This window comes from Lygodium microphyllum, chromosome 28, assembly GCF_053477565.2.
Source record: "Lygodium microphyllum isolate KBCC chromosome 28, Lygodium_microphyllum_v1.1.10, whole genome shotgun sequence".
Lineage (NCBI taxonomy): Eukaryota > Viridiplantae > Streptophyta > Polypodiopsida > Schizaeales > Lygodiaceae > Lygodium > Lygodium microphyllum.
Window position 1 is genome coordinate 25,184,700 of NC_141162.1, and position 17,402 is coordinate 25,202,101.

The window sequence follows — 17,402 nt, forward strand, 5'->3', positions numbered from 1 at the left end:
GCAAAATCCAAACCTTGTTAGCACTACAACTACTGCAGAAGAAATCGTGCAGGCAATAGCATATCGTCCAAAAGGGCTCATCATCCTGCCATTAAAATCACGCAGTTGGCAGCAATACAAGCTGCCAGTGAAGTCACCTGCAGCAGATAGCCCTTGGTAAAAGAAGAAATCATGGCCAAACAACAACAACAACAACAACCAAAAAAAAAAACACTGGGCACCAGCAGGCTAAAAATTGTAGCAGCAATCCACCACTTCATGGAAATGAAACCCTGCTCCTGCATTGGCAGCCACCTAATGCTTGAATACCACATAAGAATGTGCATGTGCAGAAGCAGGTATTACAGGAAACCGCAAGATAAAGGCATAAAGGCGATGCATGAATCTGAATAGATATGAATCATGAGATGCAATGGCAGCATGGACAAAAGTGCTGATGGGGGCCTTGCCCAAGTGTCACAAGGGACAAAATGGCAAAAGGGCAATGCCATTTATAGGCATAAAAAATATGGGACATGAGAACATAGGAAGGCCCAAGGTGGACATTGCAAAAAGTGTCTTAAACCCTAAAATTTGACAGAGCTTGGAATGTCCCCCACTTTGAGTCACTCAGAGGGCTTGCAAACAGCAGATGACCATCACTGAGCAGAGTACACTTCCTAACATAATCTTGGAACATGTTCATCCAAGTTCCTACATTTTCTGCATAACTGATCATTCTACTAAAACAAAGTGACATGTTTCTCAGAATGAAAAAATTCAAAATACCAGCATTTGAGGCCTACCAAACAGGGCCAACAACACAGTAACATATCCACAGGCCTTTGTGTAAAATACATACAGCCCCTTCACATACCCAATGATGACCCCCCCCCCCCCCTCAGGCATTGACTGTGCTAGATCGGCAACAACCTATTCGGAAATGGCCCTATTCTCATTAACCGGATGCTGTACCACATGGTAAACATGCCATTCAGCATTCACGGTTTTATGTTCTCATACACTTTGGTTGCACTCACATCCAATAATTTGATGATCAAATCTTTTGATCATTTTCCTGGGCTATCACAGATCCCCCTTATCTTTCTCAGATATTTAATACAACTTCTTTACTTTGTTTATTTCTTTCTTTTTTTCCATGATTCTTTCTTTCTTTCTTTCTTTTCTCTGTCTCGTGCAGCGATTATTGTGGAGCATGCTAAATTAAATTAGCAGATTCAAACAAGTAATTGGTTGACAACAGCAACAAGCAAGACCTGTTCCCTTCCAAGAATTTCATGTTATCACTAATTGATCATTTTATTTATTCTACAAGGCATATTGCTTAGCATGCAAGCAGTAAATGACCTTCACTCACTTTGGCCAACAAGTGAAGGCATTAAGGCTAACATACATAGGTCTTTAAAAGTATGACCAACATGTACATCAAGACAACACGATTTATCATTCAGCTAATTTTAACCATGAGACTAACGAATAAACTCCATCACAGTGAGAATCAAATTTAAGCCTTGGAATGACCCCATCACACCAGTAAACAGATTCATTAGCCTGATTCCAAGAAGCTGTTTAGCTTTACCTACATGATCTGTTTGGGGTCATGCTCCATGACTGACCAGTTCAAAAAGAAACGTTTGAAGTACAATATTGCTGTTGCCTACATGGTCAACAAGAATAAATCAAAAAGACTCAGGTAAGTCAAAAGGTTGAAAGATCGTTAAAAGATTTCCAGTTCTTCAGACCTGGATCTTATGAGGAAAACTGAACGCTGCACAAACTTGCTGAATTTTCTGCTCATAAAACCTGTGCATTAGAAGTTCCTCATCAACTGAAAGTGGCTCGGGCAGAGAGGATGATTTTTCACCTACGCCACATAGCACATACAAGATTGTACCATTCAGAGCCCATAATATGCACAAAGATAACAGATAGATCTTTTAAACTCCTCTCATTTTATAACTTGGAGAGGGAATAAGGTGAAAGTGAGATTTAATCAACAATTCATGAAAAGATCAGCTACCAAGCTCACTCCCAGCTGTTAAAGCTCCAGGGTATGCCAAGGACCCATCTGCTTGCACCTCTACACGAGTAGCACCATACTGGATACAATGAAGAGAACTTTGTATCAGCATATATCAATAAACATTTTTCACATTGATGTAGTTTTGAAAATCAATATTTGGCAAATAATGCATGATTGAGAGTCGTATGTTCAGCAGAAAAAGGAGAAGTCAGAACAATCAAGGCTCTCCCAGAAGCCTCATTTGCAGCATAAAGTAACTTCAGTACTGCAGTAACGAGGTAAATGAGAAGGTTACATATAGTCAAGTCTCTCATACACTCAGTCTCTCTCGCTCTACAATACAGACTTGCAGTTTCTCTGCCCTGTATAATCACAGCCGCTGCAACTATCATGGCTCTCTCCTCATCCCAGATTAACAAAAAATTAGCATGTTTCTTAGCTTTGGCATGCTGTGGCTGTGTATTGATAACCTGTTCAAGCATTTCAATATTTCAAGGTACACATTACATTATCCTGGGCCAACTCTCCAGATATCAAAGCTTTGATATGAACTGATCATGGAAGCTAGGTGCACCATTAGTAGAGGGCTAAATCCCCTAACAATCCATTGTACTCTGTGAATCCTTTTGAAAAAAGGGTGAGCTGCATCCTGCAATATTCCATATCTTTCCATCTGTTTCACTGCCATTAAAATGTATCTTGTGTTTCTGCCATAGTTAACTGGTTGAACTTGAAGGGAGAAAGGTGGAAATAGCTAATGGAGGGAAGGGTACAACAAAGTAGTAGACCCTGCATTTCAAAAAAGCTTTGAAATCAACTTACCCCACAATCACACTATATTTGCGGTCCCACCTTAATGAGGTTCCCTAGTAGTGAAGCCTCAATTTCCCCTAACAGTGGACACAACCCTCTGTCAATACACTTGAAGAGGGTGGGCTGCATCCTGCAGACTGTATATAGTTTGCCTGGGTAGCCCATTATCTTCACGCAGAATATCATACTCAAAACTCTCTTCTGTGGAATTACACCATCTGTCATGCTGGCATGGTTCTGCCACGGAGTCTAATGTCTCTGCAATAGATTGCCAAACCAAAAAAAGAGAAGACAGTACTACACCCAATTATAAAGGGTGGGAGTGGCTGAACCAGAGTGCAAAGAACTGATAGAACCTGCCACCATGCATCCTCACTGGTTCCTGAATGTTCCCCTAGACACTTTGATAACTTTGCCTTTACAAGCCTGAGAAGCTGTCTAACAGCTAAGGTTGATCTCTTTTCCCAGACTACAGCCAGAGGATCCGGTAACACTAGCTACAGACTTGAGTTATATTAACCTACTATAGATTTGAGTTATCAAATGACAAAAGTGTGTTGCAAAGAGGCATACAAGTGGTGATTACAAACTTTGCATCCTATTAACAAAGAATGCATAGAGTAATTCAAATTAATCAAAGCGCACAAGTGACAAGTAGATCGTTACACCCAATAATAATGTGCATGCCACTGTTTGCAGAAAACCCACCAATTGTCTCTGTGGAATCGAGGTAGATTTGAATACTATCTGGCTTACAGGTACACTAGCTTTGAGGATAAAAACTAGCTATTCAAGCAGTCTGATAATAAACAGTAAATCATAGCCTTATGAAGCATCATACTTACTTTCTTAAGGGCATCAACAGCCCTCTGGTTTGCTGCCAGCCGCTTCTCAGCCTGTATAAGTAGAAATGTCTCAATATATAGAAATGTCTTAATAGGATCTCACAATCAATTGGCATTCTAGAGAACCCATACGGACAAAAATTATACACCATAGTTTTTTGACATTGAACTTTTTCAGCGATATCCCTACATGGGATAGAACTAACTTCATGTATTTACATACTATCTGGAGGTCTTCCTTTTCTACTTAAATTCAAACATGTTGGACACATGACTTAAGATTGTATAGTACTTCAGACAGGGTGAAATAGTATTTAAGCACCAAGACACTTGACACAGAAGATGCTCCATAACTAGCTTCAAAAATTGTTTGCCTGCATTAAAATGCCCATGTATAGAATGTTGCGGCCAGCTACATGTAGAGACTGCATAATCCCTCATTTTCCTCTCCTACTTCTTTGCCCCAATCTTATCGGACACATGATTCCAGATGCAACACAACCACATTGTGGTGCTCAACAACATCCTCAGAAGTGAGCCTAGCTACATGACTCGTGCCCTTACAACTGATTTCCAAGTAACCTCTGCTTTTAAACAAAGTTTTGCTTGTAGTAAGAGGGGACAGCCATCCCAGTCCCCCCGAGACATGGAAACACCATCCTGTGTTGGGAGGTAGGAATGTCCTATAAATCCTTCCCCCACACCCCCACCCAAAAAAAAACTTGGCATTTTTCTTCTCAAGAACGATTGACAAAGGACCTTTTTATTTTTGGAATTTTTAAATTTCAGACATTTTTCTCAGAAAATTTAATGTGCTAGTTATCTTTGTTTCTTCCTTCTCATAGATACACACACGTACGAAACCTGCCCACATCTCAAAGTCTCATATCAAATCAGTTCACATCACACAGGCGTGCACAAACTTGTTTTAAAATTGAAAACACATAGGCCCATGTGTACACACATATGTTCTATGATAGTAGACACCCATCCAAACCTCTACCCACCACATCACACACATATATCCGGTGAATACAAAATTTGAAAGGTTATTTCTATATGCCATCCCCCTGCCCATCCCCTTCTAAAAATAATCCCAAGTGTTTGCCAATTTATTTTGTTCGTATATAGCACCCAAAGGGCAAAATTCAAAAGTATTTTTGGGAGTCGATACTGCCTGCTCAATTTATTTAAAGGAAGCCAAGGAGAGCCAATCTTCATCCAATCATCCCCACTTCAGCCAATTTTCATTACTAGTATCCTCATCCTTGGAACCCCTCATCTTCCACAGACCGACTGCAATGTCATTCCAGCTGCAGCGGCCTGCTTCATCTGCTTCAGCCTTTCCATTGCCGTTACAACATCTTCTTGGCAAAATGCTGTTGCTGCCCCCTTTTGCTGCTCAAGAGTACGTGCGCTGCTGCTCAGATGCCTACTCTACTGCACTGCACCAAATATGGCAGTTTCCAATGCCTCTCCTGCCTGGCAAGTGCTCCCAAAATGCTATTGGTGAGGCATACATGCCCATCAAAAATGCCACATTCTGCCCTCAAAATGCAGTTTTGCTGTCCCTGAATGTTCACTCCAGCCAAATGCAACTATCCTTCATCAATGACATCAAGCAATTCCCAATCCTGATCCTTCAAGTGTTGGATGTCAAAACAATGTGACGAACAATATGCACTCATACCATATCAGAGAGACAATAGGGTTTGCAGGGAGAAACACGCTCCTCCAAGCATTAGGTGTAGAAGGTAATGCTGAAGATGGATGACAACTGTCGAGGGGGCAGAACTTAGTCCTTTGGTGCCGTCCGAACTGAGGAACAAGATCACCAGCTAATGACGCCGCGTACTCTAGAAGGTGAAGAGGGACAAGATGGCCTACCCAAGGAATTCGACCCTAAATGGAGCAAGAACTGCAAAACGCAGCCTCCTGGGATAGCATCAAAGCCAATGTCGATGCCGGGAAGATGTCTAGAGAGAAAAATGCAGCCAAACAACTGATGGCTGATGAGGATGAAGGTCGCCAGATGCAGAATGCCCTAGACTGCTAAATGCAGTCACATGATGTTGCCAAATGGAGTATGCCTGATGCCTGATGGAAGAATGATCCAAACACAAGGCAGATGATGTATGGAGAGCTGACACCAAACAAAGAGAAGTCTCCTGGTCCCATTTTCCAGCATGATCCAACTTATTAAATTAATTTTTACAATATTAATTCTGAGAATTAATTTAAAAAAAGATGCTCAATTGCACTTAATGTGATTGCCCTTCCTCTGTGCCCTACATAAGGAGCTTCATCACTTTCTTTAAGCACCTTTTATCCAACAGGAAGAGTGATACAAAGGTGATTATTCATGAGAAGGTAACCCTCTTTGATGGAATAAACGCTAGATAGAGGCAAGAGATGAAGATGATGGTGATGGAGGGCTGATTGACTATATATAGCCATGAAGGGCCAAAACTAACTGACTTGATCTAGAGGCCCAAAATATGGCCAGCCTGATTAGTGTGCCCACTAACTAATGTGGCCACCATGCCGAAAAAGAAATGAATGAAAGTGTCTAGGACACATGAGCTGATAGACAAACACAATGTCAAAGCTCCAGAAGTCCTCATCTAAGTTAGACTGAAACTCACGGGCAAGAGATGATCATGCATGATACACATGGCTATTAATAACCGCATGCCATTGTCACACATGGGAGGTCATCATAGCATCATTGCTTGGTACATCTATAGTGGAGATGCAGCCAAGGTATAGAGCATGAGTACTCTTCTACTTTGGAAAAACTTTCTCGCATTCATGCTAAGATTATTCATACTCTCTAGGAAGACTCCAATTTCAAATCAATAGCAAAGCACCAGCCCCACTTCTAAGTGGATGGCATGATATTGTCACAAATGGGGGATCTGCGGCAGCATCATTCTGTTAGCATTTCTGGTATTCATGCTGGTGATCTCCTAGTTGTGAGCCCCTGACAGATATGAAAGAGCTCTAACAGCCTTCTGTGCATTTGGAATTCAATTTCCAGCTTTATCAGTCAGTTTGTAGCTATGGTCACAATGTCTAGGCTGAGTGCATTGTGGTTTTGCCACGTGGCAGGCTGGGTGGCAGTTTTACCAGCTGGTTGACCAGTCATTTATGACTAGCTACACATCAGCCAGGTCTTTCACCTTTTTAGGCAGCTGATCGGCCAGTTTTGCAGGTTGCAGCTATTTATAGCTTCTGCTCTCCAGCATGTCCACACATTCCATCAATCACTTCCACTCTCTCCACTTTCAGCCTACTGCCTATCATTCTTCCGATCATTTCAGTGCCCTCACTGACACATACCAGCAGCGTGCAGGGGGTGATCAGTGCAGCCTTGTATTCAGCATTCATTTTCAGATCAGTGCAGTCCCATTCCTTCATTCTTTGCATTCATCTTGTCTCTCTTCCCTTCGCTCTCCCTGTTCATGATTCTCTTCTGTTGCACACTATCACACATTGTTGGTACATCTAGATATGGAGATGTAGCAAGGCCATAAAGCATCAGCACACTTCTACTTTGGAAAAACTTTCTCGCATTTAGGCTAAGGTTATTCATATTCTCAAAGGTAGATTGAGAGGCTAGGAGGGAGGCTCTAATAAAATGAGTAATGGAAGGCAAGACACCCTTCTTTGCACCAAGAAAAGTACATTTTCTTTCACCTTGGAACCCCCCAACATGATTTGTTATCTCCACATGACTTGTTACATCAATGGCATCACATGGATGGTTGTTTCACTACTCCTAGGTTGCTTAAGCTTCTTCCTCATTGTGAGGTAGTACATGATTAAAGAGTGGCCTTTCTTGGAAAACGTAAAGAAAGGGCCTTTGAACTACTACAATTTGCAAGTCAAGAGAAAGGAATGAGTCACTCTAGAGCAAATACACACCAATAATTATACATTGATTAGCCTCCACTATATTAAACTTAGATAGAAACAAATATTGTTTCACTCTTGCTGAATTTTGCACTTGTATCCATTATATTTGATATGTTGAATGGGAATCAAGAGTATACAAGGCTGTCTAGCCAACATGCAAGTCCCATGTAAGCACCCCTGGTCGTTAAAACCCAAGGAGAGGCTAATGCAAACCTATCTAGTATCCTACCTACCCAAAATCATGCATGAAGCCTCTTTTTTCAATCCCCCAGCTGCTCCCAAAGAAGAAAGTTGCCTCAGTAGTATTTCTTGAATCCTTGCCACATGCAAAACAATGCCCAATGCAAGACTGAAAATTAAGAGATTCCTTGTCAATCATACGTGCCAAAATTTTCTACCTCTCCAATTCCCCCATTCTGTACCCCCTAGATTAGCCCTCCAATTCTATTTTAAAGCTGCCAATAGAGTACCACTACCCACATCATGTTCTTGGTACTGTCATGATTCCTGTTGTTAACCTTGAATTTATCATATAAAAACTCAATCGATCAACTTTCTGTTGTTCTTCAACTCCAAGTTGCTAAGTGCAAAGTTTCAAATTGTTGTATAATTCTCACGAAAGGTGCATAGCAATGATGGCCCACCAAAAAACATATAGGAGGAACTTTCTGTCTATAGTACATGTTCCTACCTTTAAGGCATCAACTGAAAACAATTGAGATCTCTTGCTAGAAAGAGTCTATAGTACATATAGGAGGAACTTTCTGTCTATAGTACATGTTCCCATCTTTAAGGCATCAACTGAAAACAATTGAGATCTCTTGCCAGAAAGAATCTTACCAAGTCATTGATGGATAAGATCCAATTGTGGCGATGTGTAGATGATTGAAAGTCAGCCATAAAGATGAGCTGTTGGCTTGTTGAAAGGTTGCTTTCTTTCACACTGCATAATTCACTTCCTATAAGCAGAGAATTTTTGAATTTCCAAAAAAAAAACATAATTATAACAAACAAGATAGAATGATTTCACTTAGTTGTGCCTTTGATGCGTTTAGGGAAACATCTGATGCCAGTACACTCCAAGCCATAGATGTATTTGAGTTGAATGGCATAGGGAGAATATCCAATTCAAATTCCAAATTTTTTTATTGCCTGAAAGGCCTTCCAAAGACAAACCAAATATCATATGTTCTATAATGGAAGGTTTTACAACGCACACCTTCAAGCAAGGGGTGCAAGGTTTTGGGCCAATCCATCTCAGTGTCTAGATAAAGATATTGAGCAGCTATGCAAGACCATTTTAGCTCCACCTCTTCTTCAGTTTCAATTATATTTAAGTGCTGAATAACAGCCCTTTGGTTTACTGAAGGCCAGTTTTATATAGCAAAAGCTAACAAACCTAGGATTTAGACACTAAGTCTGATCATCCCTTACCTACACAGATAACAACAAATTTCCACAAGACAAGGCTCCAAACAATGTCAATTTTGAAAGGATCATAAACATTAACATCACCATTTCAAAAATATCGGTACTTCTGACATCAAGACACGATATTCCACAGACAGCTTCAAACATCATAATAACAAACCAGGATAGTTCAAAGGTCTACAATAGTAAACTCACTTTAAAGTTTGAACATCCAAGTCATAAGTAGTAAGTATTAGAGCCTTGATAACAGATATTAAACCCTACTGCCAAAGTCCAATCTCAAACATAATCATCGAAGTAACTTTCATCCTAAGTAAGACTAAAGGGCCATTCATTAGTTACCTACTGATGTTCTTGGTTCTTGTTTTTTGGGAAGTCGGATGGATAAGAAACATGTTCCCTAAGTAGAAAATGTCAAATAGGTTTCTTATTTTAGAAAAACCATGCAACTATGGATAACTGAAACACCCCTCAGACCCAAGCAAAAAAAAAGTAGGTCAAGATTCATCATCTCAAACTCCTTGCTAAGAAACCCACTCAAGTGAGCTATGTGCTCACTATGCTATAATGTTCACTTGATCATCCGCATAATACTACAATTTAAAGGAGAAGTTGGGGTGGGAATCTGACCACCAAAAAGCCATGCTACGAAAGAAGCAGGGTCAATCTGCCAGCACCATTAAGTCTCTAAAAAAGGCCAACATTGACACTAAATTATAATGCTTCTTTGCCTAATTTTACTCCACAAAAAAAGCCCAAAATTTTTTAGTTATGAAAACAGCATTTATTTTATAAAATGCCAAATGCCAAAAATCCCTATGCGAGTCCACATTGTCGGCATCCATTTCTCTCACTCTTCTCATTCCACTCCTCCTCTCTCAATCTCCCTTCTCCCTCAGCCATCATCATGAGCTGCCACCCATCATCTCCAACTGCCACCCTGCTCTTGGAGGAGCTGCCCAGCCTGTTTCATTGCCCACATGAACTGTCACCATTAGTATAAATGTCATAACCTCTTGTCTAAAGCCATCGACAGCTACCTGGTGCCATCTCAAGTACTTTGCCAACCTGCCCAGCTGCCACCTTGCTGATCTACACAGTCGCCATCATCCCCAGACAAAGGTAGCCTATGTATTCCATCCTGTGCATAACTGAGGGCTGCCTGATATCATCTGTCTCTTTTTTTCCATAATGAGTAATTATATTAATCACATGAGAAATACAAGAGGCAACCTGCCCAAAAGATCACCCTGGTCCTTCCGATTTCAGCATGACCTCATAGAAGCCCCGAGGACGCACATATATGTCTTCTACACAATGTCCTTGCAAGATGGATATTATCCACTGGCAATTCTGAGAAACCAAGGGAATTTGACCAAGAAAAAGAGAGGATAAATCTAGCCCCAACTCTGATTGGGATGGATTGGCTTTTGAAATCCTTGGCAACTACTTGAATTCCAGCTGTTGATTTCAGTGTATTAAGCCTTCAATCTCTAGCATAGGTCCCAAGATGACTGCTAAACCCTAAATACTAATGTAAATTAGGACTTATAGGATTTAATTATTTTTCAGAATTAATTAATTCTAAAAATTAATTCAACCGTTTGACCCATGCCCATAAAATTGATTGTGCCCATCCACAAGTTAATTGGCTAGGCCATTTTGACTCCCAAGTGGTCCTAGCATTATTTAACCCTTGAACAAGCATTAATTAATTAATTCCTAGTGTCACCACTAGCACTTATCAGTCAAATAATTGCTCTAGGCCTAAATTGACAGCAGGTACAACCTAGTACATATCAAATATAACTTAATACAACTTTTGCCCTTGGCATTGACTCATATCTTGGGGTCCTTGGCCCGATATTGTGAAATAACTTGTTTGCACTCACTATACCTCATTTTTGCAAATTTGATTAAGAACTTAATAAAATACTAAGCAAAGCATCAAGATTTCACATCCCCATGATAGTAAATCCTTGCAATCGTCCTTGATTGCACTGCAATGTGCCAAAGCAAAATATATTGGATTGAAATATCCAAAAGGCATCATAGTCAAAACAACATTGTCCATTGTTGCTCAACCATGCTATTGCCAACACTTCTCGAAAATTTCCAGCTAGCATAACTTAAACATGAAACTGAAAAATAATCCAAGACTGCTATCAATGCATCCATTACTCATGTTTCTCAACTAATCTAGCTAAATAACCATAGAAAAGTATAAACCATGGCTGAACTATCAATGGCATTCATAAAACACAATGTTGTTCATAAATGATAAAACCAACTAAATACAACTGATAACTAAGGATCATCCCACTAAAAACTAGTAACTAATAATCAAACTCTAATGATCATACACTAATGCAGGTGTGTACTCACAGAGCTGCAGATGATAAACCATCCTATATATGCATATCAACTACGATGAGTAGTACATTGAATTGTGACCTCATGACAAACATACTGTCAACATAGTATCTTAGATGCATACTGAATACATCCAAGAGTTGTCCATCATTGGAAATTCCGAAGTGCTGCCTCACTCTTGAGCATCAAGCAATGCTCTAGACCCCTACTCTGTTGAACCTAAATAAACTCGAACCAAAATTCACTCTAATTGAAAAGCATCAAGGTAAAGTTGCAATAGCTAAGAGTGGTTTGCAAAGTCGCTCTCTTCCATCCATTTGGTATCCATTAGTGAGTAATTCTACAACTTTACCGAGTATCTTTACTCTTTCTCTCTTTATGTGCCAAAATTAGATCAAGCACCAATATCTCATCCAGCTCCCCACCCTCTAGCTAAATTTTAGCAAATGCATCCTCTAGTACATCACCATAAACAAGCCTCAACAAGCTCACATTAAAGGCATTATATATCCCCCAATGTGGAGGCAATTTCAGACTATAAGAAACATCACCAATCTTCTTCAACACCTAGAAGAGCCCATAATATCTCATACTCAACTTTGAAAACAATCTCTCTTTGCCTTTTATCTTTTTTAGCCTTGCCTTTTCAAAACCCAACAATACATAATCACCCTTCACAAACTGTAAACCACATCTATGGCAATCACTTGTACTCTTTTTCTTTTCCTGAGATCTCTGAAGTGCATACTTAACCTTTCATAGCTTGCATCCATGTTCTCCACATAACTATCAACCTCACAGATCTTATGCTTTGTGCATACCATAGGGGCCACTTTCTTGCCACTCTCCATAACCTCAAATAGAGCCTTGCCAATGGAACTATACACCGTATTGTTATATCCAAACTCTACCAAAGGTAAGTAATGCTCCCACTCTGTCTTATGCTCAGATACATAGCATCTCAAGAGATCTAGTACTATGGAGTTTGCCTCTTCAGACTGGCCATCAGTCTACACATGAAAGGACGAAGAAAATTTCAATGCGATACCTCTGTTTTTCAAAATCCCCTTCCAAAACAAACTAGTCATTCGAGGGTCTCAATCACTGATGATCAACTCTGACATGCAATGATATTTGGGCACATTCTACAAAAATAAGTGTGCCATATAATCAACCTCTATTCTCTTCCTCACCGAACTTGCAAATAATAGTCCAACTTATTGAGGTAAATACAACAAGGACTAATTTCCCTTTCATCTTTAAATCAAGGATGTGGGTCTTGCCCTTATGCTCTAGGGTAATCACTTTGTCATGGTAGTCAATAGTTGTATGCACTCTATGGTACCAAGGCATATCAAGCAATACATCACAACCCTCAAGTGATACAAAGTTTTCCAACGAGCAGTATGGCAGGCCTTTGCATGCCATTCCAATCCCTCCCATGGGTCCCATCTTATCCTATTTGATGCGTACAAGCTACCACATCAATGAAGATAAATTTGGCTCTTGCTCCATTATCAAAGAATATCAATGCATACTACTACTAATTTTTTCCCATGCTCTAAATAGCTCAACAGCATCATCATTGGGGTAATTACTAACCACATCAAGCTTTGCATCGTCTTTATTTTCAGTCTTATTTGCTTGTTGTTTATTAGGACAGCTCCTTGATATACGCCCACTGGTTGCCACATACCATAAGAAGTTGTATCATACATTCTCCTCTATGGTCCTTGACCCACCATTGCATGAAATATAGTACCACCATCAAAGTATCCTGGCTGCCCCATACTTGCATGCATGCCTTGGTTGTCCAAGCTTCATTGAATTGGCACTACCAAAATACCCTTATATTTGCGTGTCTTGTCCCACTGATACTAGTTGCTTTGGCTCATTTGCAACATTGGAAGCATCTTCAAGCAGCTTAGGCATTTCCTTTAGTACATCTTGCTATGCCAAAGCTCTAGAAGTTGATTTCGTCTTCTTACCCTTGTTGTCCTTCGTGAAAGGATTCAAAAACCGAGTGAATTGAGGATCCTTTGCCAATTCAGGAAAGATGCTAGCTCCCTTGCTCATTTGATTCTTCAACTACTCATCAAATTCTTCACTTTCTTACTTATCATCAGTACCCTTTTGCATGGAAGACCCAACATTTTGGTCTATATCAACATTTTCTACTTGCTATCCATGTTGTGTGCCTTGTCCAAGATCACGCATTGCATTTCCTTCTTCCTCTTATGAATGTTCAAACTGAGAGGCATTATCACTACTTGATCCATCTCACCATATGAAGATTAATTAAGTGCCTCGAGCCCACCAATTAAAAGAGTTTAATCATATCTCAGTATAATAGAAACATGAAACCAGTCTTCCTTTGAGGAAAGGGTGATAATGACTTGATTTAACTCTAATTGCAACAAGCAAATAAATTCACATAAACTAAAATGTCATTGTTACCACTTAACCTTGGATATTTGACACCGGATTGGCCCCAAAACTTGGTGTCTCTTGTAGTATTTCTTCATCTTGAATTGCAAACGGATAGGGTTGTAAGCACTAGGAAAAACATGAGAATGACAATACTTTGAAATTAACCAACTCGATCAAATATCACCATGAAAATTAGGAGAGAGAAAGAGAGAGAGAGAGAGAGAGAGAGAGAGAAGTCGACATCACGTGAGAGGAAAACCAACCCCTTCCTCTTTACAAGAATTTATTGAAACAAACCACAGGTATGGAGTGCCTAAACCATATACAAAAGGGTTAATTTGCCACAATTCTGAAAATTAGGGTTCTGAAACCCTAATTTCTGCAAACTTTGAGCAGTAAGCTAATTTTTTTCTTTAGTGCTTGGATTAGATCAAACTAAGTAGAAATTGCTTCTTGAATGAGAGATAGAGAAAAGAGTACAAAGCATGTGGTTGAAATTTCAACATGAGAGCTTATTCCAAATGAAGAGAGAAATCTCCAATATATAGGTGTAGCGCTGGGGTGCTCAAAAGTGAAAAGTAGAGGCTATAAATGACAAGTATTTGTTGAAAATGATAAGTGTAGGGACACTTATCTCTTCAAAATGACACATGTTCTATTCTAGAGGCCACATGTCACTTTCTTAGAGAAAGAAGCTTCCAAACCTTCTACTCTAAAGATCTCTCAAATGATTAAGAATTTAAGATAGCTACTGAAGACAAAATTGTTCCTTGCAAAATTCCAAAGTCTTTGACGCAAATAGAATTTCCATTTCAGTAACTTCCAAAAATAGTAACCTCCTAAATTTTAGGAGTCATCAAACTTAGCTGCTGGAGAGCTTCATTATATAGATTCCCCGGTTCATGGTTTGTTTCTTTGATCATAAGCATTCGGTTTCACTCTCTAAAGCCACTCATTATATGGGCTTCTAGTCAATGTGACTATCTGAATGTAAATATCTTAGTCATCTAAGCTTTCTAGTCAATCTGACCGCTCGTAACTTAACTTTTAATTTCTCTTAGGCATCTCATCAATGACAACCCAAGTATAATTATAGGGCGTTCTGGCCATAAACCACCCTGAAATAGAAAGATAAACATCTAATTATATTTTGAAACACTTAAATAATATAAATCACCATTCAAAGTACATGAGTATCAAATTAATTTGAAATCATTGAGCCAATATATATTCATAACAATTGATATACAAAAGGTTTATTACAGGGATATACTCAGATTCGTAAACCTCCTCTACTAATTCAATTGCCTCTTGCTGTCACAAATGAGGAAAAAGCATTCCTATCAATTTGCCCCTTGAATCACCCAGGGTTTGACCTTCAATTGACCATTGGCAGATCAAATCTAGTCTCAAATCTAATTGGGATGGACTGGCTTCTAAAATCTCCATCAATTACTTGAATTCCAGTTGCTGATTTCAACGTACTAAGCCTTCAATCTTTTGCACAAGTCCCAAGGTGGCTATTAAATCCTAATTATTACTGTAACTTGGGGTTTACAACAATAATTACTCTACTATCCATTAAATTATGCTAAATTCTGCTACCAACGACTGAGAATCGCTAAGACATGTTGGGGAAAGACTTGAGAATAAGTGAGAGTGCTGTAGAGACACAAATTTCAAAGTTTCATTGCCAAAAACTGATCAAATCAGTTGCCGCCCTATTCTCTCTACTTTGTGCAAGCCCTTAATGTGTTGTCGCCAACCCAAACTGCTGCTGGCTACTGCCTGGCAGTCTTTTACACCTATCGCTTGCTGCTCCAAGGTCTTCACAGCCTTTTCCATCTGTTGCCTACTGCTCCAAAGTCTGCTTGGGCTATCGTCTGCTGTTTTAGGATCTGTTGATGGCTACTTCAGCATCCAAACTACAAGTACAGCAGCCTGTTCTCCCTCCCTCCCTCTCTCTCTCTCTCTCTCTCTCTCTCTCTCTCTCTCTCTCCAAGTCTCCACAAAGCTCTGAATCGTTGGAATGCACTCTCTCCAACCTCCAATACCCTTCTCTCAACTTGCATGAAAAAGTTTTGCCAAGTGGCAACTTTCCTTATCCATATTTCAGTAATTTTGATCCATTTAATTAATTTTTAGAATTGATTGATTCAGGCCTTTGATCCTATCCATAAAATTGGTTGTGTCCATCCACAATTTGATTGGCTAGGCCATTTTGACCCCCAAGTGGCCCTATGCATTATTTAATTGCTCAAGGCGCAAACTAACATTAAATACCACCTAGTACCTATCAAATATAACTCAACATAACTTTTGCCTTCGGCACTAACTGATATCTTGGGGTTCTTGGTCCGATATCATGAAATAACTTGCCCGCACATCACATGTGCACCTCACATTTGCAAATTTGATTAACAACTTAATGAAATGCTAAGCAAAGCATCAAAAGTTTACGTCCTCATGACAACAATGTTTTTAATGGCGCACAACCAAGAATGCAACATGGCATGCATGGAAATATTCGCATGCTAGCTAGCTAGGGTTGCAATCAAGCTTGTACAAACATGTGGAAGGCCTTGCAAGGTAATATGGAATGTAGAGTTTAGGGCCTAGTCATAATAGCCCAAGCATGGGTGTGGCTGATGCAAATGCGAGAGTGGTATCTGATGCGCCTCCATATTTGAAGCCACTAGCTTATGACAATCTGACACTTAAGGAAAAGGCTAAAGATTACAAGGTTAAAGGTAAAGTTTCCCATCATTATCTGGTGAAGCTTCATAACTATGTACCATTGGATGTAAAGTGGATGGAAGAGGGTGACTTAACAAATTCACCTCACTTGTCATAGCTTTACCTTGAGGATTTCAATTGGAGCTAACCTTGGTTGAAGCTCCATGATACTCAACATAGCACAAATCTGGAGCATTATCTGATGCTCAAGAGGGAGGTAGCACTTCCCCTCCTAGTTAGATACACTCAGATATCTAGTGGTCGCTCGGTATGCTGTATGTGTTGGGTGTAAAGGCCCTTACGCTCTCCCAAGTGTATAATACTTTACACAAGTGAACACAGCCTTTCAAGTGTAAGTATACCGTTACCCGTACCCTAAGTATAAATACATTCTTTTATTCTTTGTGTGTACCACACTAGTACACACCTATCCGTCGACTCTCACTCTCACTCACTATTCACTCAACTACTACAGCACCTCGATCGACACGCATATTATATTTGCTTCTGCTCACACTAATCAAATTGGTATCACAGCACAAGAATCAGTGCACGCAGTCATGACCAACAATCAGGCAATCGCAACAAGCAGGTGGGATAGTTTGAGAAGGTGGCAGCTACAACAACGCTTACAATAATCGTGACACGATGGCAGGTCTGTCAACGAACCAGTTTGTGTGCAGCAAGATAGATCAAGTCCACAGCGGCTGACCAACAGGCGACCAGACCAAGCGACCGCCACAACGAGCAACTAGACTACACGTGACGGGTGACCATGCAGGGACTGCGGGCGACGGATCAAGCAGCTAACCTAGCAAACAAGGTCAAGCCTT

At 40.0% G+C, this 17,402-nt stretch overlaps 1 protein-coding gene across 8 annotated transcripts in view; it reads right to left on the bottom strand.

The window, feature by feature from the left end:
- LOC148011260 (cyclin-H1-1-like) overlaps positions 1-17,402 on the bottom strand; it is a 97,204-nt gene that overhangs the window by 42,545 nt on the left and 37,257 nt on the right. For 7 of the 8 annotated variants that reach the window (XR_015689382.1, XR_015689381.1, XR_015689379.1 and 4 more), the window contains 5 exons: positions 8,440-8,542; positions 3,682-3,732; positions 2,021-2,099; positions 1,743-1,864; positions 1,584-1,657 (listed from right to left, as the gene is read on the bottom strand). Coding sequence is in view for 4 of the 8 variants with exons in the window: in XM_087670767.1 (XP_087526893.1) it covers positions 1,584-1,657; positions 1,743-1,864; positions 2,021-2,099; positions 3,682-3,732; positions 8,440-8,499 (386 nt within the window). In the remaining 4 variants the exon portion in view is untranslated. The remainder of the gene's footprint in view (positions 1-1,583; positions 1,658-1,742; positions 1,865-2,020; positions 2,100-3,681; positions 3,733-8,439; positions 8,543-17,402) is intronic. The other variant, XM_087670770.1, reaches the window with a different exon arrangement.